Source organism: Amaranthus tricolor, chromosome 8, assembly GCF_026212465.1.
Source record: "Amaranthus tricolor cultivar Red isolate AtriRed21 chromosome 8, ASM2621246v1, whole genome shotgun sequence".
Classification (NCBI taxonomy): domain Eukaryota; kingdom Viridiplantae; phylum Streptophyta; class Magnoliopsida; order Caryophyllales; family Amaranthaceae; genus Amaranthus; species Amaranthus tricolor.
In genome coordinates, this window is record NC_080054.1 from 23,337,311 (window position 1) to 23,352,489 (window position 15,179).

The window sequence follows — 15,179 nt, forward strand, 5'->3', positions numbered from 1 at the left end:
AAAACTTATAATAAACGCAATTTTTGTTTTTCTTCTAGACAAATACGATATTAAGATCTTTTCCCGGAACGTGATTGGTTTCTAAGATCATTTCTGGCACTAGGCCTTTTATTAGTTAGTCCAGGAATTCTTAATTGGCTAGTTGTAAATAGCCCCAGGACTATGGAACATAAGATTATCCTGGACCTACACTGAAGTATTGATGGAGATTTTCAAATAGCGTCGAACATAATGAGAATGTGATACGACGAGATAGAAAAAAAGGGGATCATATTAATCTTCCTATGGTTCTAACCAGACGCTTATGTAGTGACATTTTATCTAGGGCTGAACAGAGTTTGGTCTAAATCGTAAACCAAACCGTAATTTAAGTATTTGGTTTGGTCTACGGTCAAAATGGTCTGGTACTTTTTTTTTAAATGGTTTCCGGTCTGGTGTAGGTTTTTAAATTTTCAGACCAGACCAGACCGAAAAACCGTAATAAATTCCGGTCTGTTGAAAATCGTAAACCGTAAACCGAAACCCGCATTAATATATGAGAACTAAGAAGGCCCAAGTTTAATATGAAAGTTTGAATAAAATAAGATTATTTTACAACTTAATTCCAAAAATAAGCTTCGGAAAAACTTATTTCCCAAAATAAGCGTTCGTATATCCAAGCCTAGCCTCGGGTAAAGTCGCTGTTATTAACAGCGAAAGAGAAAAAAAAATAAAAGGCTAAAGTCGCTGTTAGTAACAGCGACTTATGGAGTTGACCAGTCAACTCCTTAAGTCGCTGTTACTAACAACGACTTTAGCTCTTTTAATTTTTTTTTAATGAACTAAAGTAGCCGTTGTTAATTAGAAAATTAGCCGTTAGCAACTTGAAAATAGCCGTTGTAATGATGCTCTATAAATAGCTCCATCATTTCCCATACTTCATTATATCCATTCTACATCATTCTTCTTCTTTTCAATCAATTTTTAAAGGTAACATAAGGTATTATGTTAGTTTCACTCTCAATTTATAAATGTTAATATTATTTTAGAAAGTTCACTAACGTTACTATATTATATGTATTATGTAGATGTCAAAGGAGCATTGTATTGAATAGCTTTGTGATTGTGGTTATGAAGTTGAGATTAATACAGATTGGAGTGACTTCGATCCAGGGCGTGAATTTGTTGCTTGCCCTTTCTACTTGGTTGATGGATTAGGATGCACATACTTTAGATGGATTGCTCCGGAGGGTACAAAATGACAGAGAGACTTAATAGTACGGCTTGAAAAGGAAAAAAAGAGCTTAAAGATGAGATATTTAATCTAAAGAGACAAATGGATGATATGACACATAGGAAAGAAGAGACTGAAAGGATTATGAGAAAGTTTAAGAACCCTTCTTAGTTACCGACGGTAGTTTAACTTAACGAATGAAGTATGTAATTTGATATGGATTTGTTGAACATGATTAAAATTGTGTTGAATGTTCGATAGCAACATCCTTATTTGAATATGATTGTCTGTTTGTTTTTGATTAAATTCATACTGCATTCTTGGCGGAATGATTCATCGCCGAAAAGTCTGAATACTTAACATCATTTCATTCATAATAAACGTGTGATAATACGATAAAATATATACATCAACATATATGTTACAATTTACACACAAAAGACCAAATGTTACAAATATTGAGTATGTACAAATGTTCAATATATACAAACGTTATTCTAATGCTAATCCTCCTCCTGTACCCTGTCTAACTGTGACGGTTTACGATGCCTCCTACGATAGTAAGAGTGTAACACCCCTAACTTGCAACATTTGCTCCTACAAACATAATTCATGCTTAAAATTTCAATTAATAAAACGTCATCTGTTAAGTCACCACAAATTCATTACAAAGATTCATTCCAATCATTGCAAGGATCGTAAGCCTAAGCGTGCAAATTCATGTGCAATAATACTCAAAATGCAGGCATATATAAATGCACCTAACCCATGTCTACCCATACTCACAAAGCAGTTTAACTTCGAAAACAAAACAGGAATAAGTACTAGAGAAAACACGAAGCGTTTGGGAAAGATAGGAACCACTGGCTCTGATACCACCTGTAACACCCCTGAATTTCAGACCCTTCAAGGGTGTCACTTGTAGAAATAAATACTTATTTAAATAGGAAAAAGAAAGAGATGACGTTTGAAAACTTCCAAACAAAATCCTACGGAAATTTCGGCAGCATCTGCCTTGAAATTTGACGCGCCGAAGATTTAGACAAACGATAAATCATCATAATGAAGAGGCATCAATGGCCTCGTAACAGAATCACGGCGGAAAGGTCATCGCGAAAACCTCTGTCGACATGCTAAGCATGGATCGTGGTTCCCATGTAAACACTTGGGTTTTCCAAGCAAAAAGATAATCCACTGTACAAGCCATTCAAGATACTATAACAAAATATAAAACGATATAAATCTTTGCAGCGGAACGAATTACATCAAAAGGAGGACTCATGCCTCAACCAAAACATACACACTTTCAATTCGAAATCACATGTAGCGTCAAAAATGGTTCGAACAGGGCACGCGTCAAGGTTCTCACTCGATCCCCCCCCCCCCCCCATATGCAATGCAAGGAAACTCCAAAACCTGCAAGACCTATCTACGACGCCCCTGCTGCTCAACGTAAAGTCATAGACCAAACGTGTCATAGCAGGGCCATCAGAGACAAACCGTCAACAAGGAAACAAGCAGTACACGTCAGTATCTAGCAACAAGTTATACATGCAACCAACAATCAATTCAACAAAACGAGGGAAGAAAGACACTCCAATGTATAAAAATCTACTCCAACCATTCCTCACTTCTGTGCACTTCTCAATGCCTTCACCATTTTCTATTTCTTCCTTAATTCCACGTATCATCTTTTGTGACTAGAGGCCACCATATTGGGGTTTGCAAGACCCACATGGCAACACCTCAGCCAAGGGCGGTGACGGCCATGCCGGCGCCCAATGGCAAAGTATGATCATACCCCCGTACAGCGACCATATATAGATGATCCATGCCTCCGGGAACTAAACCAACTGGGGTACCAATCCAGTGGAGTCACAGTAACATCCAACTTAATATCTCATCAATAAGGGACTCATTCCCATTCCATCTCATATAATCCAACATTCTACTCTCGCGATATCAGAACTCAATCTCTACCATCTTGACAACTGATTTTCACTTGTAACACAAACTTAACAGTATTTAAATAGCAAATCATATTCAACCTAGCTCGTATAATATTATCACGCAAGGAAAATATATTGAAGATGCATGCAAGAATCAGTTACTGCGTGTACTTACCTGCACTGCAAGATGACAAGCCACAAAAATCGCTTCGAAGGGGTTCTTACGCCCCTCTTATGAACCGGGCACCTATACACGTTTAAAGTAAGACTAATAAGCCTACTTCACATCATTTACGAAGCACCGACTCCATACAAGCTACGCTATTAGCCAATTAAGTTTCGATTCAAGCTAATACGCATTCTACGCATACTCATGCAATAAATTCAACCCATGTTCATACATGAACTACGCCATCAATTCCAATCAAACCATAACATTAGATTCTAGTCAGGTTTATATCAAGATATGTTCAAGAACACGTAATACATGACGTTACACTTAATAACAATCATATCACCTATGATAGTAGTGGTTTATTATTTTTCTAAGGTTTTTAGAGTGAAACGATTAAGAATAAATTAGATTTGTAGCTTGGCGAATCAATAACGATTCGTATAATTTGGGTCAAAGTCACCCAACTTAGCGACACAATTGAACATATCAGTATAGCAACTGAGCTTAAAACTAACCACCTCATAAACGACTATAACCACGATAATACTTTCATTAATGACAATCGCTACCTTAATCCGTCTCAGTAATTATTATTATCGTTTACTCTACAATAATGGATATTAACAATACTAGTCACCATTCATCCAAAGTGTCACATACACAAGCTTATACAAGATTTCCAATACAAAACATCATCCAAGCCACAAAAATAGTATATAATACTTTTAATTCATCCACCCCTAACTTATTCAAGTTCAATTCACACTTTCAAATGCTTACCCACTTTAAATCCTATTAAGATATAACTTAATCCAAGCTAAGATTCATGAATTTACCCAAATTACTACCTTTAAATTCATCATAATATAAACCCTAACTTATCTAATTTCAGATCACCATAATAATCAAACCCATAACAAAATCAAGATATTCATACTCCAATTTAACAAATATGAACTCTAAATAATAAGAAATCAAATATCAACACATACAAACTTAATTTGGGTAAGAGATTGCTCACAAGGGGAACTAGAAATGGGTGAGGGTATAAGTGGTTTTTGTAGTGGTGTGGAGCACGAAAATGGTGGAGGAACCACCTCTTGCGGCTACTGTACCTGCTGGTGGCTGAAATATTAAATATTAAATAATTACTTCATTAAAATCTCGGGGTGTTACAAAGAGGCCGTCGCATGATGCTCGGGTAGGGGAGGTGATTGAAAATGTGATGATGTGACACCCTGTGAGGACCCGACACCGTAGTCCGGGCACGTTAAGTCAACCTCCTCAAGATGAACGTCGGGGTTACGAGGAGATGACTCGTACTCGTACGCAGTGGTGTGGGGCGCAGTCACTTCCAGAATGAAGTGTTGAAATTGCGTGCCTAGGAGTATGCCTTGGGCAATCTCCCGTACGGGCTCCTCTTGGGAGGAGCTGATGACTGATGCAATGCCTTGTGCCTGCAGTAAGACTTAAGTATTAATGAAATGTATAAGGTGTAAGTTCTATGCATAATAATCAATGTTGAAGAATACATACACACCGACATCATTATCTTTCTTAAAGAACCACTCAACTACGGTCTCGGGGTTTGAAATTTGCAGTGCCTTCAAGAAGCGTGGAAGAAGAGGATAAGAATCTTCCCATGTACCATAGATGGACAGAAGGGCTTGCTGTTTAGCACACCATGCCCGCTTATAGGTCACTTCGACACCGAATTGGTCTTTCACCATTTGACGCACAACAGAGACCTTAATTGATGGGTCTTGAGCAACACAATTTCTAATAAGATTGTTAATCACGGAAGATGTCAAATGAATGTGCCCAGCTGACACGTTTTCAGTACTTAATACACAACCCCCATGCTTCCCTTTATACGTAATAATCTCCCATGATGGTGAATAGGAGCTCTTCCTAGCCCTAAGCCTCCAACCACACCCTCTCTTACACTTCAAGACTACCACGGTTTGATTTGAAGTCTCAGTACGGAACTCAACGTTCCTACGAATATGATACAATCTAACAGCGTCCAACAACGCATCTTTGTTATCAAACATCATACCCTTTTGAAACTCTCCTTCGTCGGTGTAGCTTGTATCACAATCCCAAGACCTCCAAGAGTTGTCCTCAATGTGTTCATCTAGAGGGGGAACCAGTGCATAGGGTGTAGGGGCAACGATTGTTGGAGTGTTTCCTAAGGTCATGTCATTAGCTAGAGCCTCCTCGTCAACACACATCGTCCTCAGAAGGAGCTTCAACAAATTCATTACTCTCACTATTAACATCATCCCAAGGCTCATTTGTATCTTCTAAGTTAAAAGTATCATCATTTGATACTTGAAATTGAAGTTGATTGGGTTCATTAGAAGGACAAGAGGAAGATAGCATAAAGAGATTTTGGGTTTCTTGGGTAGGGAAGGGCGTATGAGAAGGAGCAGAAGAAGTTATATTCATGAATGCATTTGTTTCCACAATATTGATATCTTCATTCCCGGGCACCTCTTCTACATATAACTCTAAAGAAGGACTAGGGGTAGACCTTGAATACTCCCACATTGCATCTATAGCCTCCTCATCCTCAACCGGAAAAGCTAACAAATCTCCACTCAGATTGTACTTAAAACTTAAATTAACAGTACTTCTTGTAGTGTCAATGCCAATCTTAGAGCATATAAAATGTTTAAATTCATTCAAATCCATGTATGAGTTGCATGCAAACAGTTTACGTCTTCCCCCAACTTACTTAAAATTGTTACTAGTTGATCGAATTTAACCATTCCAAAAGCATACAACAGTCACACGAAATGAATCCATTTCTACAACAATACATACAAAATCAACATCACCATACATGACATACATTTTAAAATCAAGACCAAATAAAAAAATTAAATTAAAAACATACCTCAATAAGCTGTAAATGAACAAGAATTAGTAAATTAGAAGTTTAAAAACCTACATTCATGTGAAAGTTCATTAAAATCAAGTAAACCCTAATTTTTCGAATATGGAAAAAAACACAAAAAATTAGTACCTTACGTCAATGTAGGAAGATGAAATAACTAATTACTGATACAAACTTGAAATTTGATGAGTTTAGTTGAAGGATTGAAGTTGATTTTAATGGTGCAAGGAGAAAGAGAGCTCGTAAGTGTCGAAATGGCAAAGAGAAGGCGTGAACTGAAATGAGGAAGAAGGAATCTGAAATAACAGCGACTTTGCCCTTTTTATTTTTTTTCCTCTTTCGCTGTTAGTAACTGCGATTTTACCCGATGCTAGACTTGGATGTACGGAAGCTTATTTTGGAAAATAAGTTTTTCCAAAGTTTATTTTGGAAATTAAGTTGTTAAATAACCCTATTTTTTTCAAATTTTCGTTTAATACTGTGTCTAGCAGCCCAAGTAGCATTTTATTTAAATGTTAGGCCCAAGCTTAAAAAAAGTGGAAACAGGAAACCTGCTGTGTTCCTTCATTCTTTCATTCAAGAGTCAAGACCATTCTTTCATTCAGACCTAATTCTGTGTTCTTCGCAAACAGGAAACGGCGATGTGCAGCTGTGTTCTTTCACTCTCCATTCGTTCATTCTGTGCTTCGCCTTCGAGGCTTCGACCTTCTTGCTTCTTTCATGATTCGTTCTTGCTTTCTAATTTATAGTTTCTTTCTAATTTATAGTCTCTATTGTCCAATCTCCATTCTCCAATCTCAAGTGCTAATTTTCACCACGAAATCAAGTGTAGAAGCTCGTAATGTAAGTATGTTGGTTGATTTTTTTGATTTTTTAGGGTTTTTTTGTTCAATTTTTGTATAAATTGGACTATTTATAAGTTGATGTTTTGATTTTTCCGATTTTTGGTTGATATTATGTTGATATACTTGATATTTTTGGGTGGAATATATGTGAAACAGCAAACAGAATATTTGGTTGATACTTGGTATTATGTTGAATGTTGATATTTTTGGGTAGAAATAGTCTTGGAAATGCAAGAAAGTGCTCCTTTAATTATGTAGATTGTTGATATTATTTGGTTGGTATTATGTAGACCAAATTGTTACTAACTTACTGGCTTCCTCTTAGTAATTAAGGTTTGGTTGATATGTTGTTGATATTGTTAATATTGGTTGATATTGTAGGCTAAATAGATTGTTGATATTGATTGAAAACAGAATATTTGGAATATATGTGAAATAGGCTTTGAAATGACAAGTTGTAACTTGTAAGTATTGGTGGTTCAATTATAGATGTCGATGGATGAACCTTTTATAATTTGTGATGAAAATGAAGTGGATGATCAGGATGGTAATGAAACTAAAAAGGAGGAAGTTATGAGCAAACAAAGGAAGAAGCTTGTGAAACCAAGATGCGACATATGGGATCACTTCACCAAATTTACAAACAAAAATATGGAAAACAAATGTAAGTGCAACTATTGTGGTCGTGAATATAAGTGTAATTCTAGCGTAAATCAGACTAGTACTTATAGAGCACATTTAAGTAAGTGTCCTAGATTTTCACTCAATAACAAATCAAATGCTACTCAAACACAATTGAGTTTTCAATCAAGTGTTAATGAACAAGGGGAACAAGAAGCTTACATAATGATTGGATGTTTAACTATGAGGCTTGTAGGAAAGGCTTAGCGTTCATGATAATTGTTGATGAACTTCCCTTTAGATTTGTTGAAGCCCAGGGGTTTAGGTAGTTTTGCTCACATATGCAAAATAAGTTTGTAGTTCCTTTTAGAATGATTGTTGCTAGAGATTGTTACGAGATGTTTTTGGATTAAAGGTTGAATCTAAAATCTTTTTAAAAACTAATTGTAGGAGAGTATGTCTTACTACTGACACATGGACTTCAATCCAAAAAATTAATTATATGTGTTTAACTGCTCATTTTATTGATAATCATTGGAAGTTAAATAAAAGAATCTTAAACTTTTGTCCAATATCATGTCATAAAGGTCAGGCCATTGGAAAAGCAATTGAGAAATGTTTGCTTGCTTGGGTTCTTGAAAATGTGATGACCATTATTGTTGACACCACAATTGCTTATTTAAAAACAAGAGTCAAAACGTGGGGAACTAGTGTGTTGAATGGAGAATATTTGCATGTAAGATGTATTGCTCATATCATGAACTTAGTGGTTAATGATGGTCTTAAATTAGTAACTGATGCTGTTTGTCGAGTTCGAGGTGCTGTTAAATTTATTTTATCTTCTCTATCTAGAATTAAAAAATTTTATAAGTGTGTTTCGGATGAGAAGATTCCATCAAAAAACATGTTGTCTCTTGATATGGTCACATGGTGGAACTCAACTTATTTGATGTTAAGCATTGCTTTAAAGTTTATATTGGCATTTGAGAGGTTTGATGGGGAAGATCCAAATTTTCATGAGCATCTTCTAGATCCTCATGGTTATGGGAATGGTTTAGGAAAACTTACTACTGATGATTGGGACCAAGTGAAGAACTTAGTTCAATTATTAGAAGTGTTTTATAATTTAACTTTTCATGTGTCTGGTTCACATTATGTTACTTGTAATGGTAGTTTTGATGATATAAATAACTGATGTTGGTTGTTTGCTAAAAGAATGGTGTGAAAGCCCTGATTATGAGTTTAAGGAAATGACAAAAAAAAAATGAAAGAGAAGTGTAATAAGTATGGGTGGGATCCTAAAAAACTAAATGTTATGCTATATGTTGCTGCTGTACTTGATCCTAGATATAAATGGGAAACTGTGGAATTTGGGATAAGACAAACGTACACAAAAGATAATGATGCTTTTGTTGTTTGCATTCGGGTAAAGAATGCCCTTTATGATTTATATGATGAATACAAAAGCTTTCATTCTACACCCGCAACAACGAACCATAGTGATGGTGTTTTAAATTCTAGCAAAGATGTAGAACCTGGTCTTCCTAAAAAAGGACTTATGAGATCTAAGTTCAAAAAACTCAAAGAGTCTTGTGAGGATGGGGAATTGACTAAAACAGAGGTGGACAAGTATTTAGATGAGGTTACAGAAGAAGATGGAGATGGCTTTGATATTTTGACCTGGTAGAAAAACAATAGTTCAAGGTTTTCCATTCTTTCTCTAGTAACTCGTGATGTGCTAACCATTCCTATATCCACAGTTTGCATCGAAAAGTGTCTTTAGCACTGGAGGCCGAGTTCTAGATTTATTTTGAAGTTCATTAAGTCCAAAGATGGCGAAAACTCTTATTTCTTGTCAAGATTGGCTTCGTGCTTCTTCTCCAAAAGTTGAGGAGTGCTTGGAGGATATAGCACAACTAGAGAACAGTATGCGATCTTTCATATCATGATTAGTATTATGTTTATTTTATAAAATCATATTTTTTGATGTTTGTTTTTATTGTATAGACTTATCGAAGATCAATTTGGCTCCTTCAGTTATCGACGTTTCTTATTGCAATGATACCTATTCATAGATGAAGTCGCTATTGCTGAGTACTGACTAGTGACTACTATGAATTTACTTTATGTTCTATATTATAAAATTAGTGATGTACTTAACTTTTGAAAATTTGTAATGTTTCGGATTTGGTGATGTATTTTGTTTACAGATTATCATTTATCTTAGATTCTCAATTAAAAAAATACATAAAAAGAAAAAAACCGTAGACTAGACCAGACCAGACCGTCGGTCTGTTCTGGTCTGAAAAATTTTCAGACCGAAATTTCTACTCTACTCTGATTTTTCTGTCAAACTAGACCAGACCGGACTGTGTGCAGCCCTAATTCTATCATCCTCTGTCATTATATAAATATTACTAATACCTTTCATCCTAGTTGTTCTCTTTCCTCTTCCTAAACTAAAAAAGCATAGCATTTTCATAGGCATTTTGAAACGCAATTTAAAGTCATGCTTTGTGTTTTGTGCAACATTGTTTTTGCCATCAAAGTTTGCTAAAAAGCACCTATCAATCGTTAAGCTCCAACACACATCTCTCTCAGTTTCTCCTCTTACACATCAAACACAGTTAACGCGAAAATAAACTCTATCACATTATTTAATCTCATTCACATATTTAAGTTCTCTTTTATACCATTCATATAGTTTAATATCTCTCTTTAAAAAACATATTGAATTTTGATTGAGGCTAATGGCATATTTGGTCTTTAGTTTTTAAGGTTAGCTTTTAGCTTTTTGTAACTTATTAACTTAGTTAAGTTAATTAAATGTTCGTCAAATAACATTCAATAAATATCGTTTAATATTAATTTTGAGTAGCTACACACCAATAGTGTTTTGACTTTTCAATAAATTTTTTAAGCTTAAGTAAAAAAAAAAAAAAAATCTTTTTACCCACATCATCAAAGTATATTACATCAATTGTCAAACATATAATATTTCGAGAATCAATTTTAACAGATTTCACAAAACACTTTTAACAAGTTTAGTCGTAAATTCTAAAGCTAATTTCGTTAGCTAAGCCTACAAGTTATTAGCCAATCAATTATATTAAAATTAACAATTAATTATTATAAGCTAATTACCAAGGATGGCACCGGGGGAGTACATAGTAAGTAAACAAAAAAAGTAAAAAACATAAATCCTTTCAAAAAAAGGTAAAAAAAAAAAAATAAAATAAAATTGTTGACATGATACGGTGTCGTTTTACGTATAAGCAGAACGTGGGTAGACCTAAACCCTAGTTGTTTCATACCAGTAAACCCACAAGAATCAGCACCAAGAGAAAAAGAGAGAAACAAAGCAACAAACAATGGCGTGGCGAAGTGGATCCTTCTCAAGGTCCTTCCTCAACGCCGTAAGATCTCCTTCAATCCGTCCTTCCACCGCCTTCCGCCGCCCTTCTTCACCACTTCTCCCTAATTCCGTCCGCCAATCTCGCCGTCTTTCTTTCACAAACCCTAGGTCTTTTCATTACCATTTCATTCCGTCAATTTATATTTCCAAATCGATGCCTAGTTCTCTGAAATGTACGAATTATGCAGGAATCTGGGAGTATTAGGATGTGCGCACTCATTGATGCCGATGTACAATCTGGTGGCTGATGCTCGATTGACTTCGCACATTGTGGTAGACGCAAGATCTTTTTGCGAGCTGTCTCAGGGTACCTTCACTCGCACTTGTCAAGATCGCTAATTTTCTCTATCCCTCTCCCCCTTACTCATGTAGTGAGTCTCGTTTTTTTTCCTGCCATCTATTATATTAATTGTGTGTTTGATTGTTTGTTTGCTTAATTTTTCCTATTCTTCATTTCAATTGAATGTCTTAGAGTTAGAAATAAAATTGTTTAAATTTTTTTATCATATATTTATTTTTACTAAATTATAGTTAGTTTTTATTTTGTTTTATTCTATACTTATGTTTATACTAGCCTAGAAGATTTTCTCAACTTGAATTTTGATGGCGTAACTTTCATTTTCTGTTGTTAGGATTAATTTTAGATGTTTACCTTGAATTTGACATTTATCTTTCCATCTCAGAATCAGATGACCTCCATTGTAGTCCCATACTCACATATGCTTGTGGCTCTGTTGTCATTCCATTCTGCTTGTAAGGCTTTTGTTTGTAGTATGAATGCGACAATATTGGGCTATATGGAACCTCAATTGGTTAGTTTAGATGGGGAGTGTTGTCTAAGGTACTACAGTTTTCATAGATTTGAGAGAGTTAGAATGAATTTCACTCTGGGCAAATATTAGTTACGTTGATATTAGGAGTGCCATGAAAGTAAACATTTATGGAAAGGCTTTGTTTCGGATTGATTTATTTTAATATTGATTCGTTTCAAGTTTTGAAACATAGTAACGAGACTCTGTATAGGGTGTTTTGGATTTATTGATTCTGGGATTTTAAATTTGGCTGATTGTAATATCTGTAGCCACTCAGAATCGAGGAGTTCAAGTGCTACTTACTGTCAATTTAGTGAGGAGAGAGATATACTTCTGCTGAGTTCTATACCTAACGAATTGTAAAGGGAGGTAAAAAGAAAAGAAAGGGAGTAGGAAACTTGCTTATGGGATATTGATTTTATACGAAGAACATGTAGACTGTTGTCTTTAGAGACTACAAGAAAATAGTGGATTGTTGTATGAGATTAGGATCTGTTATGAACTTTTTGCCGAGTATTAAGAACAGCCATAAAGAAGTAAATACAAGAACATGAGTAATGAAAGAAAAATCTTAGCGTGGAAACTTTCTAGAACTAGAAATAAACAATAACTCAATTACACTAACTCTTTCTCCTCTAGAGTTCCTTTACGAACTCAATTTCCTAGAAGCTTCATGTCCCTGCGCTCTCGAATTCTTGTCTCAACACTTTGTATTTGACGCTTTAGTCAAAGCCAATTACAACTCATTTTTCCCATAGAAATGACTCAAAAGTCTTTTCATGAAAAAACTCTTGTCTAATTGTTCTCAATTACCACTCTTAAAGAGAATTCACTTAACCTCTCTAACTCCAAATACAAGGATTCACTTAAACCCTTACATACTTTCCTAGAAGTATTGCTCATTATAAAAATAGTAATATTGAACTCTATGTATGAATAACTTAAGGAACATATTGAGACACGTCTAGGAACAAAAATTTCAGGATTTGACTTATTATATGGACTTAATAAAATAGGATATGATACTTTCCATAGTAAACACGAACTCTATGTATGAACTCAATATTTCTTTTTTTTCCTTTATGGTTTGGCTTTGTTTCCACGTGAGGGTTTGTGGAATTATGTAGTCATTTGAGTTAGATGAACTATCCTTTGGAGCATACATTTGATGTCCCATTTTTGTGTTGGTAAGTGATGAAGTGACTTCATGATCTGTAGTCGTGGCAAGTGCCACTACTTCATAGGTTGATGTCTCCCAACTTGGCATGTATTTTGATGGGTGTACAGCATTCCAATTTCTCTGAACTTTTGAGTTTTAAAATGTTTCAGGTACTTAATTTGCCTTTGATTTGGTAAAAAAGAAAAAGAAATTCACTCAGGTTTCTGGCGAAATTGGTGGAGCACAGTGATTTGAAATATGTAAGGTGCAGTATTTTTCAGCTGTAGGTTACATTTATGCTTTCCTTGTGTTCTGTTGTGAAGTTTACTCTTAATTTTTGTCTGAAGAATTTCAACCTACTTTTACCTTAAGAACTTATGGGTAATCCTGTTTTGTCAATTCTTTATGTAGGATGAATAATGTTTTACTTGGTTATGTTGAATGGATTACGTGATGTAGTCTTTCATGACATGTGTATTCTGCTGGATACTTTTGAACTGTTTGGAATCTTTTATATACTCTTTTAGAGTAGATCATCCTGTCATTTATAATCTTTTTACTGGTAGGAGCTCAGTTTGTAAGAATTTCCCCTTTGCTTCATTATCCCAGGAACAAACCTCATTAAACATGGGCATTGGTTAATAAAATAATGGCCTCTTTGAGAAAGGCATAATTAGTTCGTCAAATGATTTAAAGTTTAAACATCAGAGTCTTCCTGGTTAATGTCTTTTGTGTGAGGACCATAGTTTGTATATATTGATGAATCCTGATCAAGGGTGGGATACTTATGCTTATACGTTTCGAGCTGATGAAGAGGATGCTAATCTTGTATATTGATGAATCTTAGAATGGAAGAATATCTATTTTGCATGTTTCACATCCCACATTCCATATCGGTAGATGAAAGAAAGTTAAGCCTACTACCGTCTTATAAATACACTCCCATGTAAGAGCTTTGCTTAAGTGCTCTTATTAGTTGTCTAAGTCTATGACTAAGTTGAAGCAAGTAAGACTCGAGATGGTTCCCTTAATTTAACTAGTGTATATTAGTAAAGTAGTAAGTAGAAGTACTATAGCATTCTCTGTAATGTAATTAGTTTTTTGAAACCTGTAATTGCATTGACCTAAATAAAAGATTTGACATCAAATATTGTAAGTTTACAACATCACAATATTTACTTAAGGGTTTAGGTCCATGACTAATGTATTGATTATTAACTTGATTCTCTTAAGTTTTTTATTTTTTTAAATTAATTATTTAATTTTATTGTTAACTTTTGACTCATTTTAATTTTTAAAAAATTGACCAATTAATTTTATTAAAAAGGAAAATTAAAAAACTCAAAGTATAGGGATTTTTAAAAATAAATAAATAATTAAAATATTTTTCAATTTTTGTGCATGTCATTAGTTTACTTATGCAGCTTAAAGATGTCAAAAACAACTAAGATCTGACTTTTATCTTTTTGAATAATTGACCTAGTTTTTAACCATTTTAATTTTTCAATCCTTTCAAAATATAATAGCAAAAATGGCAATGAACATAATAGGGATAATCAATCACTCATTATCATTTTTTCCCATGCTAAATAAATAAAAAGCAAGAGCCATTTAATAATCTAAAAGGAGAACAAATTTTTTTCCATGCTAAATAAATAGAAAAACAAGTAGATGTACAACAAATCCATTTAACAACATATCTTTGCAAGATGACATACATAGTACTATATGAGATAAATTTACTTGGATGAACCCGTTACTAGTTAAAAAATAAATTGCAATTACAAACAAGAGGTTCAAAAATCCATGCGGCTTCCATCTTGAAAATTTGAAATAGATAAGATTATTTATTAAAAAAAATATACAATAAGACTCATGAACTTATTTTCATTTATAAGCGTTTGATTCTCAAACTTGAGAGTAGAGGGCTGTTTGCACTTATTAACTGCGAACAAGTGTCGTGATCCAAAAAAACTAAAGGAATTGTTCGCAGTGAGAACAGACTGTTGACTTTGTTTTTTTTACCAAAAACCCTATTCCCACTTACTATCTGGGAACAAAGGAGTCCTGGTCAAACAGGGTCAACCC

The 15,179-nt window shown here is 34.5% G+C and overlaps 2 protein-coding genes across 4 annotated transcripts; one reads left to right on the plus strand and one right to left on the minus strand.

Annotated features, from left to right (window-relative positions):
• Nucleotides 1–1,490: 1,490 nt before the first annotated feature.
• On the minus strand, nt 1,491–5,635 carry LOC130820772 (uncharacterized). 2 transcript variants are annotated; one of them, XM_057686280.1, is made up of 4 exons: nt 4,878–5,635; nt 4,359–4,794; nt 3,338–3,409; nt 1,491–2,656 (listed from the first exon to the last, which is right to left on the minus strand). In XM_057686280.1, the coding sequence occupies exons 1-2, from the start codon at nt 5,632–5,634 to the stop codon at nt 4,640–4,642; spliced, it is 912 nt and encodes a 303-aa protein (XP_057542263.1). In that variant the 5' UTR covers nt 5,635; the 3' UTR covers nt 1,491–2,656; nt 3,338–3,409; nt 4,359–4,639. The 2 variants fall into 2 exon arrangements, with proteins under 2 accessions (XP_057542263.1, XP_057542264.1); XM_057686281.1 differs by having other exon boundaries at nt 4,874–5,635.
• Nucleotides 5,636–11,003: 5,368 nt separating this feature from the next.
• On the plus strand, nt 11,004–13,622 carry LOC130821255 (uncharacterized). 2 transcript variants are annotated; one of them, XM_057686944.1, is made up of 3 exons: nt 11,007–11,228; nt 11,309–11,427; nt 13,262–13,622. In XM_057686944.1, exons 1-3 carry the CDS (start codon nt 11,077–11,079, stop codon nt 13,267–13,269), a joined length of 279 nt encoding a protein of 92 aa, XP_057542927.1. In that variant the 5' UTR covers nt 11,007–11,076; the 3' UTR covers nt 13,270–13,622. The 2 variants fall into 2 exon arrangements, with proteins under 2 accessions (XP_057542926.1, XP_057542927.1); XM_057686943.1 differs by lacking the exon at nt 13,262–13,622 and having other exon boundaries at nt 11,004–11,228; nt 11,309–11,459.
• Nucleotides 13,623–15,179: the final 1,557 nt, after the last annotated feature.

Excerpts from the sequence above, each read along its gene's own strand:
- LOC130820772 (XM_057686280.1), bottom strand. The coding sequence starts at position 5,634 with ATGAGCCTTGGGATGATGTTAATAGTGAGAGTAATGAATTTGTTGAAG. Across the intron at positions 4,795-4,877 it reads TAAGAAAGATAATGATGTCG|GCACAAGGCATTGCATCAGT; the intron begins GTGTGTATGTAT and ends GTCTTACTGCAG.
- LOC130821255 (XM_057686943.1), top strand. The coding sequence starts at position 11,077 with ATGGCGTGGCGAAGTGGATCCTTCTCAAGGTCCTTCCTCAACGCCGTA. Across the intron at positions 11,229-11,308 it reads CTTTCTTTCACAAACCCTAG|GAATCTGGGAGTATTAGGAT; the intron begins GTCTTTTCATTA and ends CGAATTATGCAG.